The sequence below is a fragment of the Capricornis sumatraensis genome, chromosome 3 (assembly GCF_032405125.1).
Source record: "Capricornis sumatraensis isolate serow.1 chromosome 3, serow.2, whole genome shotgun sequence".
NCBI classification, from domain to species: domain Eukaryota; kingdom Metazoa; phylum Chordata; class Mammalia; order Artiodactyla; family Bovidae; genus Capricornis; species Capricornis sumatraensis.
The window spans coordinates 179,932,656-179,950,318 of NC_091071.1; the positions used below are offsets into that span (position 1 = coordinate 179,932,656).

The 17,663-nt window shown below is 57.4% G+C and overlaps 1 protein-coding gene across 1 annotated transcript in view; it reads right to left on the reverse strand.

The window, feature by feature from the left end:
- Positions 1 to 17,663, reverse strand: part of CROCC (ciliary rootlet coiled-coil, rootletin) — a 52,620-nt gene that overhangs the window by 32,291 nt on the left and 2,666 nt on the right. Inside the window, exons 2-10 of the mRNA XM_068968525.1 lie at positions 14,789 to 14,903; positions 14,049 to 14,197; positions 9,152 to 9,337; positions 8,984 to 9,067; positions 8,841 to 8,902; positions 8,599 to 8,764; positions 7,957 to 8,063; positions 1,413 to 1,637; positions 654 to 750 (exon numbers count right to left, since the gene is read on the reverse strand). Coding sequence (XP_068824626.1) covers positions 654 to 750; positions 1,413 to 1,637; positions 7,957 to 8,063; positions 8,599 to 8,764; positions 8,841 to 8,902; positions 8,984 to 9,067; positions 9,152 to 9,337; positions 14,049 to 14,197; positions 14,789 to 14,903 — 1,191 coding nt within the window. The remainder of the gene's footprint in view (positions 1 to 653; positions 751 to 1,412; positions 1,638 to 7,956; positions 8,064 to 8,598; positions 8,765 to 8,840; positions 8,903 to 8,983; positions 9,068 to 9,151; positions 9,338 to 14,048; positions 14,198 to 14,788; positions 14,904 to 17,663) is intronic.

Consider the following 17,663-nt stretch of genomic DNA (forward strand, 5'->3'; position numbering starts at 1 on the left):
GTGGCGTTGGGAAGACAAAGAAAGAGTGGTCAGGGTCTCTGCCCTAGTCAGAAACCACAGTCTCCCTACCTGGACCACCGCCCATCAGGGCGCCTGGAAGGCCATGCCCAGAGGCCAATGGCTTGGGAGGCCCCACAGCAGCACCAGTGCCCTCACTGAACAGACCAGGCCCCAAGAGGTACAGTGTGTGCCCCAGGGCACACAGCCTGTTGGAAGAGAGCTGGGCACGGAATCCAGGCCAGACCACACACAGGATGACCAACCCAGGCAGCACCCATGAGGGGTGTCCCTCTGGTGGGGAGGCATTTGAGTTCCAACAGGAAGAGCCCTGGGCTAGCAGGGCATAGGCATGAGTTCCAGTCCTGACGCGCCAGCAACATGGCTCTAGAACTCTGGACAAGTATTTTCTCTTGGGCCTCAGCTTCCTCATCTGTATAATGGGGATCACGCTACAGAACAGCTGAGAGGATGAAATGGGAAAAAGGAAGTGAATGTGCTAACCACTACGGTTGACACATACTAGGTGCTCACATTAAAGCTGGCACACACTAGGTGCTCAGTTAATGAGGGGTGACGCTGATTCTGAGTGGGCTGCCCAAGCAACCCAGCCCTCAGCCTATGTCTGTTCCCTCCCATCCCACCCTGCATCTCACCAGGGCCTCAAGCTTCTCGCTGAGGGCTTTGTTGAGCTGGTCTTTCTCCAGATTCTGGTCCTGAAGGCGCTCCACTGTCAGGGCCAGCTCGGTCACTCTGGAGGTGGGGGAGCTACACAGGTGAATGGGAGACCCACCCAGCTTCTCCTCAAACCCCCAGCTTCCCCAAACCTGAGGCAGGGACGCTAGTTTGCCGCCCTTGCTGTGTGACCTGGAGCAAGTCCATCTCCTCTCTGGGCTGCAGACTTCTCATCTCTGAATGAGAATGAGGTGCCAGGCACTTTATCTCATGGAGAATCACTCTGGGACCTGCCTAGATCTCAGGAGCAGAGTGCTGCTGGGCGCCAAGCCACCCAGTCGTGTCTGACTCTTTGCGATCCCGTGGACTGTAGCCCGCCAGGCTCCTCTGTCCATGGGATTCTCCAGGCAAGAAGACTGGAGTGGGTCGCATGCCCTCCTCCAGGAGGAGGAGGGATCTTCGTGGTCAGGGGATCTTCCTGACCCAGCAATCGAACCCGCCTCTCTTAATCTCCTGCACTGGCAGATGGGTTCTTTACCACTGGGAGCAGAGGCTGAACTGTAAACCTGGGCAAGAGACCTCTGAACCTGTCTTCCCCTCTGCCAAACAGAGGACCTGAGGAGACTGGCCAAGCACACGCAGGGGAAGGGACCATCGTTGGTGAACAGATACCCCTCTGCCCCAGACCCCCGGCTGTATGCTCCAGCGAGGCCTGCCTCACTGCGCCTTCGAGAACCCACCTGTCACTGAGGTTGGCCTTGTCCAGGTTGCTCTGTAGCTGCAGCCGGGCCAGCTCCTGCTCCTGCAGCTCCTTGCTCCGCAGCTGCTCCTCCAGCAGGGCCTGCTTCTCCCGGGAGGCCTCGGCCCGGCTCTCGGCCAGCTGCAGGCCCACACTCAGCCCCAGGCCCGCCTCCTGGATGGCTCGCGAGGTGCGGGCTAGCTCCCCTCCCAGCTGCAGCAGGTCCCTGGTGGAGAAGACAGAACGGGGGTCGGATAGGGGGGCAGGCTTCCAAGTGTAAATGATAACGACAACGGGGGCCTCCCTGGCGGCTCAGTGGTAAAGAATCTGCCTGCCAATGCAGGAGACACGGGTTTGATCCCTGATCCAGGAAGATCCCACACGCCATGGAACAACTAAGCCCAGGAGCCACAACTGCTGAGCCCACGAGCGGCAGCTGCGGAAGCCTGAGAGCCCGTGCTCTGCAACCAGAAAAGTCACCACATGGGAAGCCACGTGCCAGGACCAGGGAGCCACCCCGCCCGCTGCAGGCAGAGAAAAGCCCGTGGCGGCAGCGACCCGGCACAGCGGAAGAGCAGTGGAGGGACCAGGTGAGCAGGGACACGGACAGTCTGCTCTATTTGCTTTTATCAAATGTGCCTGAGTGTCTGGGTCAAAGGCAGGAGGGACTCTTCATAGTACACCCTGTAAAATTTGAATCTTGTACTTACGTGAATTATTCAAAAGCAAGATGCTAAAATGTTAAATGCTAATTTAAAATAATACATACTTTAAATATATCAAATAGGCTAAATTCTTCCCTTTCCTGAATGGACTGTACCACTGGGTATCAAATGGTAAGAAGAGGAAGTGTCTTATTGTAGAAAAGCTCCGGCTAACACATGGCACAGTGACAGAGTGAGACCGTCACGATTTTGCAATCTCTGATGAATGCGGTAAGGAGATACCCCTCGTCCAAGGTAAGGAGCAGTGCCTGTGATTTGCTGGAGCAGCCGTGAAGAGATGCCCCACGCCCAAGGTAAGAGAAACCCAAGTAAGATGGTAGGTGTTACAAGAGGGCATCAGAGAGCAGACACACTGAAACCATACTCACAGAAAACTAGTCAATCTAATCACACTAGGACCACAGCCTTGTCTAACTCAATGAAACCAAGCCAGGCCCGCGGGGCAACCCAAGACGGGCAGGTCATGGTGGAGAGGTCTGACAGAATGTGGTCCACTGGAGAAGGGAATGGCAAACCACTTCAGTATTCTTGCCTGGAGAACCCCATGAACAGTATGAAAAGGCAAAATGATAGGATACCTAAAAAGGAATTCCCCAGGTCAGTACGTGCCCAATATGCTACTGGAGATCAGTGGAGAAATAACTCCAGAAAGAATGAAGGGATGAAGCCAAAGCAAAAACAATACCCAGCTGTGTGTGTGACTGGTGATAGAAGCAAGGTCCGATGCTGTAAAGAGCAATATTGCATAGGAACCTGGAATGTCAGGTCCATGAATCAAGGCAAATTGGAAGTGGTCAAACAGGAGATGGCAAGAGTGAATGTCAACATTCTAGGAATCAGCGAACTAAAATGGACTGGAATGGGTGAATTTAACTCAGATGACCATTATATCTACTACTACGGGCAGGAATCCCTCAGAAGAAATGGAGTAGCCATCATGGTCAACAAAAGAGTCCGAAATGCAGTACTTGGATGCAGTCTCAAAAACGACAGAATGATCTCTGTTCGTCTCCAAGGCAAACCATTCAATATCACAGTTATCCAAGTCTATGCCCCAACCAGTAATGCTGAAGAAGCCGAAGTTGAATGGTTCTATGAAGACCTACAAGACCTTTTATAACTAACACCCAAAATAGATGTCCTTTTCATTATAGGGGACTGGAATGCAAAAGTAGGAAGTCAAGAAACACCTGGAGTAACAGGCAAATTTGGCCCTGGAATACGGAATGAAGCAGGGCAAAGACTAATAGAGTTTTGCCAAGAAAATGCACTGGTCATAGCAAACACCCTCTTCCAACAACACAAGAGAAGACTCTACACATGGACATCACCAGATGGTCAACACCGAAATCAGATTGATTATATTCTTTGCAGCCAAAGATGGAGAAGCTCTATACAGTCAACAAAAACAAGACCAGGAGCTGACTGTGGCTCAGATCATGAACTCCTTATTGCCAGATTCAGACTTAAATTGAAGAAAGTAGGGAAAACCGCTAGACCATTCAGGTATGACCTAAATCAAATCCCTTATGATTATACAGTGGAAGTGAGAAATAGATTTAAGGGCCTAGATCTGATAAATAAGAGTGCCTGATGAACTATGGAACGAGGCTTGTGACATTGTACAGGAGACAGGGATCAAGACCATCCCCATGGAAAAGAAATGCAAAAAAGCAAAATGGCTGTCTGGGGAGGCCTTACAAATAGCTGTGAAAAGAAGAGAGGCGAAAAGCAAAGGAGAAAAGGAAAGATATAAGCATCTGAATGAAGAGTTCCAGAGAATAGCAAGAAGAGATAAGAAAGAATTCTTCAGCGATCAATGCAAAGAAATAGAGGAAAAGAACAGAATGGGAAAGACTAGAGATCTCTTCAAGAAAATTAGAGATACCAAGGGAACATTTCATGCAAAGATGGGCTCGATAAAGGACAGAAATGGTATGGACCTAACAGAAGCAGAAGATATTAAGGAGAGGTGGCAAGAATACACGGAAGAACTATACAAAAAAGATCTTCACGGCCCAGATAATCATGATGGCGTGATCACTCATCTAGAGCCAGACATCCTGGAATGTGGAGTCAAGTGGGCCTTGGAAAGCACTGCTACGAACAAAGCTAGTGGAGGTGATGGAATTCCATTTGAACTATTTCAAATCCTGAAAGATGATGCTGTGAAAGTGCTGCACTCAATATGCCAGCAAATTTGGAAAACTCAGCAATGGCCACAGGACTGGAAAAGGTCAGTTTTCATTCCAATCCCAAAGAAAGGCAATGCCAAAGAATGCTCAAACTACCGCACAATTGCACTCATCTCACATGCTAGTAAAGTAATGCTCAAAATTATCCAAGCCAGGCTTCAGCAATACATGAACCATGAACTCCCTGATGTTCAAGCTGGTTTTAGAAAAGGCAGAGGAACCAGAGATCAAATTGCCAATATCTGCTGGATCATCGAAAAAGCAAGAGAGTTCCAGAAAAAACATCTATTTCTGCTTTATTGACTATGCCAAAGCCTTTGACTGTGTGGATCACAAGAAACTGTGGAAAATTCTGAAAGAGATAGGAATATCAGACCACCTGACCTGCCTCCTGAGAAATCTGTATGCAGGTCAGGAAGCAACAGTTAGAACTGGACATGGAACAACAGACTGGTTCCAAATGGGAAAAGGAGTATGTCAAGGCTGTATATTGTCACCCTGCTTATTTAACTTCTATGCAGAGTACATCATGAGAAACGCTAGACTGGAAGAAACACAAGCTGGAATCAAGATTGCCGGGAGAGATATCAATAACCTCAGATATGCAGATGACACCACCCTTATGGCAGAAACTGAAGAGGAACTAAAAAGCCTCTTGATGAAAGTGAAAGACGAGAGTGAAAAAGTTGGCCTAAAGCCCAACATTCAGAAAACTAAGATCATGGCATCCGGTCCCATCACTTCATGGGAAATAGATGGGGAAACAGTGGAAACAGTGTCAGACTTTATTTTTGTGGGCTCCAAAATCACTGCAGATGGTGACTGCAGCCATGAAATTAAAAGACGCTTACTCCTTGGAAGAAAAGTTATGACCAACCTAGATAATATATTCAAAAGCAGTGACGTGACTTTGCCGACTAAGGTCCGTCTAGTCACGGCTTTGGTTTTTCCAGTGGTCATGTATGGATGTGAGAGTTGGACTGTGAAGGAGGTTGAGCGCTGAAGAATTGATGCTTTGAACTGTGGTGTTGGAGAAGACTCTTGAGGGTCCCTGGGACTGCAAGGAGATCCAACCAGTCCATTCTGAAGGAGATCTGCCCCGGGATTTCTTTGGAAGGAATGATGCTAAAGCTGAAACTCCAGTACTTTGGCCATGTCATGCGAAGAGTTGACTCATTGGACAAGACTCTGATGCTGGGAGGGATTGGGGGCAGGAGGAGAAGGGGACGGCCGAGGATGAGATGGCTGGATGGCATCACTGACTCGATGGACGTGAGTCTGAGTGAACTCGGGAGTTGGTGATGGACAGGGAGGCCTGGCGTGCTGCAATTCATGGGGTCACAAAGAGTCGGACACGACTGAGCGACTGAACTGAACTGAACTGAACTGAGGAGTGTCTGGGCCTTGGCGTGGAGGGTCAAGGGCTGCTGACACACAGAGAGAGGCTCCTGATGGCAGGGCACACGGCATTATGAAGAGGTTGTGTCAAAACACAACAGCCCCAAACCTGAGTCTGATGAAGCCTTACCGCCAACATCCAATTTACAAGAAATGCAGGAGACAAGGGTGTTAAATGACACCACAGAATCCAGACTGGGAATCTCTGAGGGCAACTGTCCCAGTTTTTGGAACAAATGAAATATTTGACTTAAAAGACAAATCAATGAATCACACCTTGTGAACATCTGTGGACCCTGATTCAAACAATTTTAAATGCAAAAACCAAAGCAAAATCATCTGTGATACTGATGAATCAACTGATACTGTGGATACTGAGCGAGTATGAGATATCTCACCAAAAGGTCATTACTTAATGCTTAAAGCACGAAAGGAGACAGACTGGTCTGCCTGCCTCTGGGCTCTCCCCACAGCCCCACGTGCTCGAAGAGCAAGTAGGAAGGGACTTTCCCAGCAGTCCAGCTCTTAGGGCTCCATGCTTCCAGTGCAGGGGCATAGGTTTGATCCCCGGTCGGGGAACTAAGATCCCACAAGCTGTGCGTGGCGGAGGTGGGCGGGGGCAGACACCAAGTCCCCTGCGGCAAGGGACCTGTGAGGCTCTTTTCCAACCTGACCTCCCGCTCACTTGCCTTCTGCTTCAGCCCCACTGGCTGCCACTCTCTCCCACCCCCAAGCCTTTGCTCCTGCTGTTCCCTCTCCCTGGAGGGCCCTCAGCTCCTCCAGTTGAAACCCTACCTATCCTTTGGGGTCAGTGCAAATTCTGTCTTCCCTATGAAGCATTTTTCCGGCCTCCCAACCCCTTCCCTTGGGGGCTTCCCTCCTAGCTCAGCTGGTAAAGAATCCGCCTGCAATGGAGAAGACCCCAGTTCAATTCCTGGGGTCGGGAAGATCCCCTGGAGAAGGGATAGGCTACACACTCCAGTATTCTTGGGCTTCCCTGGTGGCTCAGCTGGTAAAGAATCCACCTGCAATGTGGGAGACCTGGGTTCAAGCCCTGGGTTGGGAAGACCCCTGGAGAAGAGAAAGGCTAACCACTCCAGTATTCTGGCCTGGAGAATTCCATGGACTGTACAGTCCACGGGGTGGCAAAGAGTCGGACACGACTGAGCGACTGTTCCTTTCACAGCCCCTTGCGTCCTCTGAGCATCTGGGACGTCCTTTCTGTTCTACTTCCGTGTCACTGACCTCTCGCTTCCTCAGTCCAGAGACCGCAAGGTCCTTTGCTCTTATTCTAAAACTTTTTGGCCGCACACAGCTTGCGGGATCTTGGTTCCCTGACCAGGGACTGAACCTGGACCCTCAGCAGTGAAAACAGAGAGTCCTAGCCAGGGAATTCCCTGCAGGTCGCCCGGCCCTTGGCAGGAGACAGCGAACAGTCTAGGTCAAGCTGAGTCACTTCAGTCGTGTCCGACTCTGTGTGACCCCATAGATAGCAGCCCACCAGGCTCACCAAACAGTCCAGTAGGTTAAAAACAGGGGTGATAAATCCTGACTCAGCCTCCTTCCTACCGCTCTGTGATCTAACTCTCTGAGCCTCAATGTCCTCCCCTGAAAAGTGAGGACTATTACAGTTCCTACCTCACAGGAACACTGGGGACATGAAATGAAATAAAAGGTTCAAGGAGCCTAACTAGTAGCAAATACCTAGCGAATGTTTACTAGTTACTAGTAATGACTGTGCTGTGCTTAGTCGCTCTGTCGTGTCTGACTCTCGCGACCCCACGGACTGCAGCCCGCCAGGCTCCTCTGTCCTTGGGGATTCTCCAGGCAAGAATACTGGAGTGGGTTGCCATGGCCGCCTCCAGGGTACTAGCCGTAACTAGGAAACAGTAAATTTAGAAAACAATAAAATAGTTTTTAGTTTAGTAGAATATGCTTACTAAACTTTAAAAAAATGTTTTACTAAAAATTATTAAAACTACAAAAAAGTTTTTTTACTAAAAATATGTTTTTAGTTTAGTAAAATATGACTATTTAGTCACAGTCAGTTTAGTAAATACATTAAGCAAATACGACATGACTGCCCTGATCTGGTAAGAGTTAATTATCACTAGGTGCCTCTGGGTCTCCCAAGGCCTGCATACAGCAGGCGGGTCAGTTTGGACTGAAGCCCAGCTGGGCGGAGCTGAACTCGTGAAGAGCAGGGCCGCGCCTCCGCCAGCCTCACCTCTCAGTGGCTGTCTTCACCTCGCTGATCAGCCGTCGGGCCCCCACGACCTGCCTCCAGACGAGGAGCAGGCGACTGTGCTCGTGGCTGAAGTAGGCGTTGAAAGACTGGGGGACGGAGTGGCGGAGTGAGGTCCCAAGGGCCGTCCCCAGCGCCGGCTTGCAAGGCTGGGTCCGAGCTGCCTCGCTCACCAGCCCCCGCCTCCCCCTGGCCCAGGGAGCTGGGTGTCAAAGCCTACACGGGGAAGGGCAGAAGATGCCGGGGACCTCGGTCGGCATCCCAGCTGCCTGCAGCACGACCAGGCAGCAGCTCAACCTCTCTTCAGGAGGACTAGAACACCATCCATGTACGTGAAGAGGATCAGAGGAGAAAACGCCCACCTCTCACACAATAGGCACTAATCAAGGCTATTGTTATGACAACCGTTTTCCTCCCTAACGGGGCTTCCCTGGCGGCTCAGATCGGAAAGAATCTGCCTGCAGTGCAGGAGACCCGGGTTCCATCCTAGGGTTGGGAAGATGCCCTGGAGAAGGCCATGATGCCCCACGCCGGTGTTCTTGCTGCAGAATCAAAGGGCTCAGCTGGCGCGGGGCCCCTCCCCTGCCAGCCCAGCGGGCCCCGCGGCCCCGGCCCCTCGCCCACCTCGCCCTCGCGCCTCCAGGCAGCCTCCCGCTGCTCCAGCTCCTGCCGGCTGCGCGCCCAGTCGCTGGTCACCTTGCGGATATCGTCCCGCAGGGCCTGGTTGGCCGAGCTCGCCTGGTCCAGCTGTTCCCGGAGCAGCGCGTTCACCTGGGCCAGGCTTGCGCTCCTGGGCGAGGCAGAGGAGAGCAGGTGGGCGCCTGGGCGGAGGGCGGCCGGCCCCCGCGCGCCCCCCGCGGGCCCACCTCTGCTGCTCCTCCTCCAGGCGGACGAGGGCGCTCTCCAGGTCCTGGCTGTGCCCTGCGTTCTGAGGGGTCAGGAAGCGGGGGGCGTCAGACTGGGCAGGGCAGGAAGGGTCAGCCCTGCCCCCCAGCCCCCCGGCGCCCACCCGCAGCCGCAGCTGCTCCAGCTCTGTGCATCTCTCCAGCAGCTGCTGCTCCGTCTCCGAGCTCTTCTTCTTGCACTGGAGAATCTGGGGGTGGGCAGAGAGCGGGTCAGCCGCGGGGGTTGGGGTTGGGGGGGGAAAGGTGCGCGGAGGGCGGGGCGCTGGCCCGACCTTGGCCTGCAGCCGCTGCACCAGCTGCGCCTGCCGCTGCTGGCCCTCCTGGTAGGCCTGCAGCTTGCGCCGGTAGGAGGCCTGCTCCTCCTGCAGCTGCCGCCGAAGCTCCACGCTCTGCAGGGCCAGCCCCCTGGACTCCTGGGCTTCCGGCTCCCCAGACTCCCGACGCACAGCCTGCTGCAGCTGCGGGGAAGGGCCCCGGGTGAGAGTCCTGCGCCTCCCCAGAAGGCAGGCTCAGGCCTCTGTAGGGGGCGCCAGGCTGGACCCCGACCCACGATGCCTTGCAGGCAAGCCCAGGACGGAGAGCACGTGTGCACGGCCAAGCATAAACACATACGAGGCAAGCAGGGACACACAGACAGGGTGTGCAGGGACACACAGACAGGGTGTGCAGGGACACACAGGGTGTGCAGGGACGCGTGCAGGTGGGCCCACACACGTGTGCACACAAACACAAAGATGCCCCTGGGGCAAACCTTGAGGCCCAGGCATGCTCCAAAGCACCCAGCGCCCTGTGTGGCCAACTATGAGATCCGTGCCATGCCACCCGAACCCAGGAAACCTGGAGTTTGCTCCCCACTGTATTTTAGGACCGTGAGCATGCTATCTTAGAATAGCATGCTCATGAATTAACAGCACGAGCACATGTAACACACTCAGAGGCATCAATACACGTGCACTGGTGTGAGCTCAGAGACGCGCACACGCACAGCGCACACAGGTCGTCTCAGACACCCCAGACGGGCACCGGCGGACTCACCTGGCTCCCACTCCCCACACACACAGTGCTCAAGCTTCTGAGAGGCGAGCACAAGTGTTTTGACACATGGCGTGGCTGTTCACAAGCCCAGCCCAGCCTGGCCCCCAGCTCTCCGCTCCCCCTCACTGGGGGGACCTCCACCCCACCCCGTCCCCCACGCCCAGGCAGCCTGTAGCCCCTTCATCACCCTACCACAGCCTGCTCCAGCTGCGGGGAAGGGCCCCAGGTGAGAGTCCTGCGCCTCCCCAGAAGGCAGGCTCAGGCCTCTGTAGGGGGCGCCAGGCTGGACCCCGACCCATGATGCCTTGCAGGCCCAGGTGGTCCCAGGCTCTGACAGCCTCCACTAGCCCAAACCCCCTCACTCCTCCAGGCACCTGCTGGTCCCAGGGGGCCCCTAGCCTCCCCCAGAAGTGTAGAAAGGAGGGAGGAGGCAGCCGAGGATGTCAGGGCTCAGAGGAGGATGGTGCCCAGAGTGGACCGACAGCAGGGCTGAGCCCAGAGCCTGGCCTGTGAGAGGCGGGGCAGGGCATCCGTTCACACACACACCCACGTCCGGTCCCGGGGAGGCCAACGGCAAGGATGACAACCGTCACCCACGCGGACCAGGGGCCCAGGCCAGGCTGGCCCTCCAGGCCGGGGTTAAGCGGTGCACCAGGAAAGGCTCAGGGAGCCACCAAGCTGAGAACCACCTCATCTCCATCCCCACCCCGGGGACAGCGCTGGGACAGGGTGACTGTGCCCAGAGAGGCTGCGTGGCAGCTGCAGCTCATGTTGGGGGAACCTGGTCTGAGGGTGCGGGAGCAGGCGATACGCGCGGGGTCCCTCTTCCTGGAGGGCGGGCAGCAAGCCCGTGGCCAGTATCTGCGTGGAGTCCACCCCAGGTAGGCGAAGGGCAGAGAGTCTGTGCTGGCCGCGGCACCGGGATGCTGCGTGTGTGTCAACCGTCCAGCAGGTGCTTCCTGGATGTCGGGGGGTGTGTTTTGTCATTTGTCTCCATGTGTGACCCTGTGTGTCTGTGTCTGGGCCTTCATGGGGACCTGGGTGAGCTGGCATCTGTGGTCCAAGGCATACATTGTGGTGAAGCAGATGGGTATGTCTGCGTGTGTGCCTACATGTCCATGCATTTGTACCCCTGTGTGCACAGCTGTACGAGGGGGGTCTGCGTGCATCTGTGCACACCTGTGTCTGGCTGTAGGTATCCAGCCAGCATTGGGCTGTGTGCAATGTGGGCACACACGCCATGGTGTGTGGCTATGCGTGCAGATGGGACGGTGTGGTGTCTGGTGCAGCTTCTGTGGATCTGAGTGCATCCTCTTGGTGGGCCGTTGGTGTGTGTATATAGAAGGGCACCCACCTATCAATGCAGGAGACATAAGAGACCTGGGTTTGATCCCTGGGTTGGAAAGATCCCCTGGAGGAGGGCATGGTAACCCCCTCCAGTATTCTTGCCTGGAGAATCCATGGACAGAGGAGCCTGGTGGCCTAGGGTCCACAGGGTCACCAAGTGTCAGACACGACTGAAGTGACTTGCACACATGCACTCGTGGACATACAAAGGGTCTGGCGGTGGCCGTGGTGTGTGTCTCACACAGCTGCGTGAACCAGGCGCTGTCTGTCTCTCGGGTTTACGGGGGTCCCTGCCGCTGCGGGAACCAGGCGCTGTCCGTCTCTCGGGTTTACGGGGGTCCCTGCCGCTGCGGGAACCAGGCGCTGTCCGTCTCTCGGGTTTACGGGGGTCCCTGCCGCTGCGGGAACCAGGCGCTGTCCGTCTCTCGGGTTTACGGGGGTCCCTGCCGCTGCGGGAACCAGGCGCTGTCCGTCTCTCGGGTTTACGGGGGTCCCTGCCGCTGTGGGAACCAGGCGTTGTCCGTCTCTCGGGTTTACGGGGGTCCCTGCAGTTGCCAGCGCTCCGCTGCTTCCCAGGGCTCACAGCCAGACCCCTGCCCCTCTGGCCACAGCCCAGCCCTTTCCACAAACTCTTTCAAATTCACTCATAAGTCAAAAAGGAAGCAGGCTGCTCCCAAGCCAAGGATGAAAGAAGTTTACTGTCTCCCCTAGCAACCCCCGCCCCACTGCACGCGGCTCACCCGGTCCAGGTTACCATGCACACTGCGGGAGCGGGGCTGGCCCAACAACTGCTCCTCAGGGATGGGAGAGTGGGGGCCTCACAGGGACCTGAGGTCCCCTCTCTGACCCAGGGGGGTCACCGCCTCAGCCTCCCCACACGCAGCCTCTGGACACAGATCATGACCTCAGCTCCACCCAGCTGGAGGTGATAGGAGCTTAAGAGTCCGAACGACCTCAAGCCAGGCCACATGCACCACTGTGGCTGCAGGCCCCACTGCCCGCGGCCCAGGGCCACATGCGCAGCCGAGAGGGACGATGCCCCAGGGCTGCGGCGCCCAGGCCAGGGGCTCAGCCCAGCTCTACCAGCGGCCTTGGCCCCGCGATGCCCTCCCTGGGCCTGTCTCCCCACCTCTCATGAGGCGATCTCCAGGCTCTGATGTTACCTGGGGACCCACCCCCAGGACAGGCCTCAAGGTCACCCTCAACTAACCAGGGGGCCCCATGCACACCATCACACACAGGGGACAGCCTCACGCCAGGCTCCCTCTGCACGCTATCCCAGCCTCCCCAGCCACTGGAGGGAACTTCCTAGACTAACGCAGCCCCCCAGCAGCGTCCTCGCAGGAAAGGGAGCGGCCCCCTCCACCTCTTCTTCCCTTCCCTTCCCAGCCAGGGGGCTATACTGGCCCCACTGTTGGTTAGAAGCTGGCATTTAAGAGGCAGCCCCCCCCGCCCGGGGCCTGACACTGTGCCAGGGGCCCCAAGATGACTGGCCTCAGTGGGACGGGCTGGCTCAGGCACCACAAACAATGCACATTAGCCCAGCCTGCCCCCCATACTCCCTGCAAACCCTGGGAAAACGAGCCCTGCGCTGTGCCCAGTGCTGGGGTCCGCTTTAGACCCCCCGCTCTGCTTCTCTGCAAGTCCCAACAAGGTGAGGGCTTATCCCAGCGGGCGGATGCCAGGACACAGGCACAGCCCACACCAACAGGGAGACACAGATAGCTCCTCCCACCGCCGGGTAACAAGTCCTCGTGTAGACGGGCCCAGCTCAGTGAGTCCTGGGCAACCCTGGCTCTGCCAGTCCTGCTCAGGGGACCCTGGGCCAGCGTCAATCTGCAGGCTTCAGCTTGCCGCTTGCAGTATTAGGGGGTCGTATCTGAGGTCCTTCCAATTTTCCCAGGACCAGCTGCCCCATGGGACTCCCAGCCCAGTGGCCTCTTCCCATCCCCAGGAAACAAAGCCACAACGCAGAGCCCTGGGCTTCGCGACTCCGAACACAGCGCTTTCCCGCTCTGAGCCTCAGTGAGCGCCTCCATTACACGAGCATCGCAACGGTCCCAACCTCTGTGTCTCAAATGTCAAGCTCCCAGCACACGCTTGGCACACAGCAGGGGCTCAAGAACCCACAGACACTATTACGTGTTACTCCATTACCCGCCCCCCACAGGCACACACACTTCCTCCCGCATGCAGCTCTCTCACCAACTTGCAGCCACCATCACCTCCCCAGGGTCGCCTGCCTGGAGCCTGGCGACCTAAAGGAGACAACGCACTGAGAACGACCCGCGCCCAGCACACAGACCTCCTGCCCCGCCCCGCGGCACAGGCCCCCGGACACAAACCCTGTCTGGACTTGGACGCAGGCCCGGCTACCCTGTCCTTCCTTGGCGGGGCCTCATCTGGGAGAGCGGGCCAGGTCTGTGCACACCCCGGCCCAGGTACACAGGGGTACAAGAGATGCCCAGAGACTGCGGCGGGGGGCTCTCGGGGGTCTTGTTCTGCATGCCCCACCCCCAGGACAGCTGGGGATGAAACACCCAGGCTCCCGGCACTTCATCCCCTCGTCCCATCGGTTCCGCAGCTCTGTGTCATCACTGTCCCCACTGTAGACAGCAGACGTGTAGAGTGGAGAGACGTGTTCAAGGCCACTCGAGTGGGCAGAGTCGCAACCTGAACACAGGCCGCCTGGCTCCGGGGCCCACCTCTCCTCCCGGGCGCGCTGCCCAGGGTGCCTCCCACCCCCAAGGCTGGGGAGCCCCGTGCCCTGCGCCCCGCAGCACCCACCCTCTCGGTGGCCGCGCTGTACTTGATGGCTAGCTCATCGCGCTCCGCCCGGCTCTGGGCCAGCAGGTCCTCCACGCGGGACAGCTCCTGCTGCAGCAGCTGGTTCTCCTCCTGCAGCGACAGCATGGAAGCCATCTCGGGGGCCGGGCCTGCAGGACAGCGGGCACACGACTGGCCTCCACCTGTGTCCAGAGGGACCGCCTCCCCAAACGGGTGCCCCACCCATCCCTGGAGGCAGGAAGACAGACCGTGTCCCTGAAGGGAGCTGCAGCTGAGGGGCCCTTTCCCAGACTGTCAAAGCACATAGGAGGTTGTGGGGGCCGCCCTCCAGGGGCCTGGGGGCCCATGAGCCTTCCTGCCCAGGTGGAGAACAGGCACTGCCAACCCCAGGCTGTCTACAGAGCCCTGAGCTAAGCTGAGTTGCCTTCTCCCTGTTGTCTTGGGTTCACCCAGGCCACCCCTTCCCTGGGAGAGAACGCGGTGTTTTGGGGTTTAGTCTTCCAAGCAGGCTTCCTGCAAGCAAGGAGGGGATGCCCCGCCTTCACACAGCAGCACGTGGAGCCAAGTCTAGGCAAATGACATCTCCAAGCCTCCATTTTCTCATCTGTAAAATAGGACCCTCCATCATGGATCTGTGCCTGCCTCACAGCGAAGATTCAAGAAATGGAAGCTGCCATCGTTACCGACGTCACGACTGTGGAGAGGAGTGTCTGGGGCGTGGCGGGGGCAGGGGGCAGTACCTGCGCTCTCAGGCTGGGAGAGGCTGCGGGTGACGATCTCCCTGATGCGGGCAGACAGGCGGGCTGGCCTCGAGTCCTGGACCAGGCCCGACCCCAGGAGGCTCCTCTCCAGAGTCTGCGGGGAAAGCGGGAGGGTCTGCGAGGGGCCTGAGACCCAGGGCTCCCTGGCGCAGGTGGCAAAGAAACAGGGCTGCCACCCGAGACGTGGGTGCCCAGGAGGCGCTCAGGAAACCCCACCTGGAAGGACGCTTGGGAGTCAGACTCGCACGAAGCCCAACAGGACGCTACGCTCCGTGCGCCCCTGCCCTGGGAAGGAGGCCCCCGGGGGCCCGAGAAGCGAGCCAAAGGCACGGCCCACTCACAGACCCCGCCCCAGGCAGGCGGGGTGCCGGGGGCTCCCGCCCAGGACGGGTGAGGACCCCACAGTGCTAGCAGGGGTCACCCCAACCCTAAAACCTGGAGGTGGGGACTCCCCTTCACTCGAGGGGCACTGGACAGAGCCCCAGACCCCTCCGCCCCCACCCTGGCCGAGAGCCGGCTCACCCACGCCTGCACCCCGAGACGCGCCGCCCCTCACCCTCTCCTGCGAGGCTCTGCGCCCCTGCCCTGCACGGGGCACAGACCCGGGCCCACCTGGATAACCACCTCCAACGACTGTTCCAGCCCCAAGCTCATGGGGGGCGGCCGTGGGCACCTTCTGCAGGCCTCTGCCAGGGCCCGGGAGACCCACCCAGACTCCCCCACAGCCAGACCGCCGGCTGAGCGCCGTGCAGATTAGGCTTAAATCCGGCGGGCCCCACGTGATCACGGGGTGGGCGGGGCCGGGGAGGGGAAAAGGAGGGTGGGGGAGGGGAGCCTGGTGGAGGAGGACAGAGGAGGAGGAGGCGGCGTGAAGGGGCGCGAGGAGGAGGGAGGGGAAGGGGAGGAGCGGGAAACGAAGGGAAGGGTGGGGAGGGGGAGGGCGTGGAGGTGAAGACCCTCCCCAACACACACACCCACACACCCACACACCCACACACACCCACACACACACACACACACACACACACACCCAGGCTGCGGGAAAGGTCAGTCTTCAGGATCATCCTTGCTGACCCAGAAAAGGGGTCACACGCTTTGCTGAAAATGTGTTTACAAGGCGCTCGGATGACTTCACACATCTGGAGCGGGCTGCGGAACTGCCCAGTGCAGGCACGGAACCGAATCCCCCTTCCCCAACTCCCGCCACGCCTCCCTCCCAGGCCGCGTCCCAGGGGAAGCAGTTCTGCCTCTCTGAGCCTGTGTCCGTGCACAAGGTGCGAACATTGGCACCCGGCTCAGGGCGTCATCTGGGGGCAAAGGGCGTGTGACTGAGCGCCGGGCTTGGAGGGAACGTGTGAGCCATACTGGTTTCGTTCCTCTGAACATCCAGCCCGCCCGGTCGCTGCACCCGGGCCTGGGGCTCCGAGCTCCACCCCCAGCCTCCACTGCTCCCGCCCTGAGTAGTGCTCCGGAGTCGGGGCCACAGCGGAGTCCCGCTCTGCCACCTGTCGGCAGTGTGACCCATGAGTTACCGCGGCTCAGTATTCCCGTGAAACGGACAGAGTCACCGTGAGGATTAAAGGGGTTGAACCGAGTCGCGAGCAGTCAGAGCAAGGCGGCTGCTGTTCCCGCGGTCCCTGGCATCGCCCGTCTGGGCTCCTGCTACCTCTTGACCCCCGGCCTCCGGGTGCTCTCTGCTCTAACACTGTCACATTCGTGCGACCACTTTGAATCCTCACCTCAGGCACAGAGAGCTGGGGGCTCTCACCTATTCCAAACTGCAGCTGCTGCAGGGAAGGGGAAGCAGCCCTAAACTCTTTCCACTTAAGCTAGGCAGCCTCCCAGAGGGCCTGAGGGCAAGGCAGGGGCATTTGCACTCCAAGGCTCTACCAACCTTGTCTAGGTCAGACCCAGGAATGCAGCAGGTGCGTATAAACGTACAACAGTCCAAGCTGAGCCTGAAACCCTTGCCCCCAACTAGGGAATCTGCTCTGGAAATGGAAAATCAGGAATGGAAAACCAGGAGCCAGCACACAGGCCAAAAAAATAAGTTCCTCGATGTTGCCACGACAACCAAGGCCGGATTCAGGCAAAATTAAACTCAGGCAGGGAGCTCTCACCACAGCACCTGGGGCTCCATCCTCCCGCCCCCAGACACTGCCTCCAGGAACCACCCCACACACACAGGCTGCACCTGGGGCTCCACCCTCCCGCCTCCAGTCACCGCCTCCAGGAACCACCCCCTACACACAGGCTGCACACCCACAGCCAGAGCAGAGGGGGGCCACAAACACCCCCGGCCAAGCTCTGCAGCCCTGCTTGCCCAGATGGGCAGAGAGTGGGCCCAGATGCCCTTGGCAAACTGAACTAAATTATTCCCCACCCGGGGCCTAGGGGATGGCAGAAGGGAGTCAGATGCCAGAACCCTTGGGTCTGCCCACAGGGTTCTCCCCGGCAGCCCTTCTGGCTTCTATCACAGAGCCCAAGAACCCATATCTAAACCCTGTGTGTAAGTGCACTTTCTAACATTCATAGCTTCCATCCGGCTCTCAAAATAACACCTGAATTCCTCATGGAAAGCTCTGGATCTTATAGCTTTAGCATCTGACTGCCAGGATTTGGCTGTGCCTCCCCATAGCTGTGTGACCCCGGGCCAATGACTTTGCCTCAGTTTCTTTATCTGTAAAATGGGATAATAACAGTGCCTGCTTTTACCATGAGGTTTAAATAAGATGATCCATGCTTAGCTGTGTACCGGGATATGGTGGGACAGGAACTGCTATATGTTCACCAAAAAACATTTCCAGTTCTTCTATGGGAAATGGCTAGAAGTTATTTCCCAGACTCCTTTGCA